The 5,110-nt window shown below is 30.0% G+C and overlaps 1 protein-coding gene across 1 annotated transcript; it reads left to right on the plus strand.

Moving 5' to 3' along the window:
• The first annotated feature begins 1,343 nt into the window (after positions 1–1,343).
• On the plus strand, positions 1,344–1,658 carry LOC129311637 (uncharacterized). The gene has a single exon (XM_054954053.1). It carries the CDS (start codon positions 1,344–1,346, stop codon positions 1,656–1,658), a length of 315 nt encoding a protein of 104 aa, XP_054810028.1.
• The last annotated feature ends 3,452 nt before the right edge of the window (positions 1,659–5,110 follow it).

A 5,110-nucleotide genomic window follows, 5' to 3' on the forward strand; every position in this document is an offset into this window, starting at 1 on the left:
GAAGTCTGGGGTAGTGGTTTAGCGCTTTTACTATTATGATTCCTCTGTTTTTATATATAAAATATTTTAAAAAATTTATTTTATTTTTAAATATAAAGAGTAATAATAATATTTTTAAGTATTTAGACAATTTTATTCTTATTTTAAAAAATAAAATAGATTATTAATTGTATGTTTTCCCTACCACCATCATGATATTTATTATGATATTATTAAGGATAAAACTAAAATTATTGTGTTTTCATGTGAGTTTAATTAAATAATAAATTTTTATTAATATATGAGATTCAATTAAAAATATTTTATATATAAGGATGGATGAAGTAATTGAATAGAATATATATTTGAGCTTCTGTCTTTCATGCTCTATGATCTGTGCACTGTCAAATGAAATAGCCTTCTGATTAAGTTGCTTCACACACCATCTTTCATAATTATGAGAAACCGTACATTCTTTTCCATCTTTGATATAAGGCAAATTTTTAAAGTTTTTTTGCCTTTAATATATGACAAAGTTAGCGTAGTTATTTTTTCCTAATTTGTTCCCTTGTTTATTGATTAATATTTCAATTCTTATACAAAATATAATATGATTATTAATTGCAAAGAAGGATAAAATTGGGAAGTTATATTTTTTGATATAGCTATTTGATTTTGAGTTATTTAAGCATTGTTGGGTTAATTGGACAAAGATATTTTCTATATTCACAAGGTCTTGAACCCCAGACTTCTTGCTTAAGAGGTTATAACCCCTTCGAGTCATATCCACGATTTGCGAGATTCCAAACAATCAATTGATAAAGATCATGAAGTAAAACATGGAAGTCCAAATTTCACGGAGACAAAAGAGAAGAACACGGACAAGAAAGGAAGGTTTCTACCACGTTGGGCAAAAGAGAACATCATGGCAGGAACTAGCAAACCTGAACTTGCATTTTGAAAAGCTGGGACCAAAACTAGGAATCATGGAGGACAGTTTGAACATCGTTGTTCTGGTAAAGAAGTGAGTAACTAGAAAGCTTGGGTTCGTACTGGGCTTAAAGAAGGATTTCTGGCTAGAACACATTGATCATGAATACAGAACGGAGTTCTTTGGTGAGCAGCATGATTGGATTAGAAGGAACGTTAAATCACAGAAGAAAGCACTTAGTGTTCCTTATAATTCTTACTTTCTATTGCATGCTAGCTTCTTTGGAGAAGGCATAATGAAAGAACATTCTGGAATAAAACTACCTTGCATGCAACCATTAATGCGCAAGCTTTAGCCTTTATTAATACATTCCTTGAATGTCGCACTAAACTCAAAGGAACTGTATGGAGGAAACAGGATGGTCTTATCCTCAATGGCAATTGGACTTCATCGAACGATAATTGGCTTAATGAATGTGGATGGTGCTTTTGCTACAAACCAGAATATTGTGGGTTGTGGTGAATTCAAAGCCACGTTCATGTACAAGATGAATGATAGGGATCCTCTTCATGCCGAGCTATGGGCATGCCTGTGGGGATTGAAAATGGCTTGGGATTTTGGAACTCATAAACTTATCCTTAAGTTTGACCCCTATGACGCCGTTGAAGCAATCAATGGAGCAACATTCCTCAACCACACAAACTTTGTTGTCATTTATGAGATTAGAGACCTGTTAGCTCGTGATTAGGAAGTGCTTCTGCCGAAAATCTCAAGAGATGTTAATGAAGCTGTTGATAATCTTGCAAAGAAGGCTCTTTCGTACATGGCTGGATTTTACCCTTTACTTTCCCTTCCTGTGAAGAAAGCTCTTTCGTGCGTGGCTGGATTTCACCCTTTAATTTCCCTTCTGCATAAGTTAATTACTTTCTTACAACAAGACTTGCCTGCTATTAATTAGTTTTTCCTTCTTTATCAAAAAAAGAAGTTATAACCCCTTCTACTAGGATCATTGGTTACGGTAAGTTACATATTTTTTAAATAATTTTAAGAGTATAATTACTATTTTTTAATAAGTAGAAGTTAGTTAAGTTTACTTTATATTAAAAATCAAAGGGAGTAATCTATATAATGGAAGAAATATTAACTAGTTTGTGTCAGAAAGGAAACGGATTAAAGAAACATTTATAGATACCATGGATTTATAGGAGAATCCAATAAATGTCTCAAATAAAAAAATAAATTATCTATAAGTCCTGTCCATAAATACCAGAGTCTAACATGTAAATATAAAAAATTTCCTTGTAAATGAACAAAAGAGACGATTAATTTTTTTTTTTTACATGAGACTTGAATTTAAAGAAAAAAAGATTTTGAAATGATGATTGGTGATAGTGGTTTTTGTTGAGCCCTACACATGAGGTGGGGCTCACCACGCTACTTGTCCAGGAGGGGAGGACCAAGAGAGTGTCTTTCCCTCCCAAAATGTGAATATCCCAAATTGAGTATTGTTTCCATGTTTAGCATCTGTGAAAAACGAACCGTTTTGAAATTATACTGAAATAATTTCAAAACATAATTATAAATGATCTGGTATGTGGATAGGAAATATTTGAAGCTATGGACTATGGTGTGTGAGTGTGTCTTTTTTTTTTTTTTTGAAACAACTGAATTTATTTGCTTAAAAAAAACAAAGGAAGCAATTGAATCAGAATTTGAGTGTTAATTCTTGTGAGAAATTGTTGGATAACTAGGAATCCTTCAAATCGTGACTTAAATAAGTAGATAGAGAATGCAGCAATGTGAATTCCAAGAACTAATGCTACCTCTCTTGAATTTTATTTATTAGAGAATGTCATAAAATTAAGACATTATAAAGAGGCATTAATTTAAAGGAGCATGACATTTAAATTGTAGAAAGGAAAAAAAATAATAACAGATAGATCCCCAACAATTTTTCAAAAAATAATCACAATTATCAATTCAAACAGTTACAAATTAAAAGTTACATATGAAACTTAACCTAATATGCAAAACTTTTTTTAAAATTGACTATCATCTGAATGCAATTATTTGAATCAAGTAATTGCAATTCATTTTTTAAAAAAAAATATCGAGAATCTAACTATTATTATTTCAACTTTATGAGACGTGATTACTGTCGTCTCTTAATTTAATTGGGCAGACAGTGACATTCATAAACATGATTAATGCACATAGCACACCTTTCTTGACCAATCCCACACACGCCTCAATCGCACATTCTGAAGTGTAATTGCAAAGGGCACATGCAATTCCATCTTTTCCATTTACATTCATCACCACTCTTGCTGCTTCTGATCCCAATCCTTCATCAACATATCAAAATTAATATAGAGCATCATATCAACAAGAAAAAAAAAAACAAGAAATCATGTTTTTTCTTTTAATTATATAATTTCATTCAATTCTTCATCAGAATAAATACCATAAACTAGTTAGCCAAAAAAAAATTATTGCGTAAAAATCATACATATAATAATTAAATTCTAAAAGATTAAATTAATGACAATTAGATGATTAGATCCCCAAAAAAATTTTCTAAAAAATAAATTGTATATATCAATTCAAACAAAAACTTCTGCTATAATCTGAGAGTTATATTTAATAATTAATTGTATGTATCAATTCAAACAAAAACTTCTGTTATAATCTAAGAGTTATATTTAATAATTAAATACTTATTTACAATTAAAATTTCTAAATTTATAATTATTTAGATTGATGTTTTTGACTTATTTTTCAAAAAACTTTGTAGGAAACTTATAAGTCATTAATTCAATATTATAAGACCTAACTATCATTTCTCCTTAACTTTTGGTAAAATATATACTTCTATCGAGATTCATTTTTCATAAAAAAATAATAAAATAAAAATAAGAATATGCATATACGCACACATAGTAATTTTTGGCACTCATAATACAATGAAACCACCAAAAAAGGAATAAATTAAAAAAAACATCTAATCTAAACATAAAATCTCTGGGTGAAGAAAAACCATGCATATAAGCCAACAATAGTTAGCTAGGTCCAGTAAAAAAGGCTAATACGATACATAGTGAACCAACATTTAATTTTTTATTAAAAGTTGTGTCAGTATTTGATTATATCTTAAATAAAATTAATTCAATAAAAAGATATATGTAAAATTAAAAAAATTTCAATATGTATAGAGAAATGTCACTATCAAGGTTGCTCTACATGCGTCAATCATCTTTGTCAATGTCACTATCCTCATTAATTCCTCTTTCATTTTCCAGTACTTCAGTTCATCTCATCAATAAATTTCGTATTCTTTGTTATCAATTTCAAGAGAGCTACCTATGTGCGGAGGGCCTAGAAGTGGAAACATCTAAATTTATTTCTCTTTAAACTTAACGTGCTCAATTCTCACAAATAAATTAGATCCAAACTTTCACATCTTCATTTTCTAGATGCTTATATAGTCAAGTTATATATTCAACAATCATAGGAATCAGTTTTGCTGTCCAACCAAACAACTCAAATCCTAATTCAACAGTGTTCTGACTGGTTTAATAGAATACTATATTTATAACCTATTTAACCGCACTAAAACCCATTAACCCTTGAAATAATATCTTGACTGGTCATTTCAATATCTTGTTTTAAATACACAAAATAGCTTCAAATATTTTCTGTGCACATGCCACCTCATTTATAATGAAATCATTCTTCAAACCCTTGTCTATCATTATTGGTACTTGACTGGTATAGAATACAATTACCGTTCCTATTTTAAAAAAAAAAAGTTATTGCCCTTCCATTTGATTCTTGTCTGTCCACACAGCACAGTTCCCGAACCACTTGTACTAAGATCTTTCTTCAAATTCTTGTCTATCATTATTTGATACTTTCAGGATTCCTGTTGTTCAATTTGACTCACATACACATGCCAGACTGCAAGCATTTCTGGGCAATGCGTGCATCCATAAAGCAGAGAAAAATGCATAATTGGTATTTAAAAAAAAAAAAAAGCATAATGACAGAAGTATGAACTAGCCAAATAACAATGAACTAGATTAAGGACATTCATTATTGCCTAAGATAACATATCACCTACCTGGACCTAGTGAAGTTGAGAATGGTGAATTTGGATAAAGTTTACTTTTCAGTTTTACTAAATTTGTCAAAACACAGCAC

This window comes from Prosopis cineraria, unplaced genomic scaffold, assembly GCF_029017545.1.
Source record: "Prosopis cineraria cultivar Desert tree isolate PC_DT_omini unplaced genomic scaffold, ASM2901754v1 PC1, whole genome shotgun sequence".
Taxonomy (NCBI): Eukaryota; Viridiplantae; Streptophyta; class Magnoliopsida; order Fabales; family Fabaceae; genus Prosopis; species Prosopis cineraria.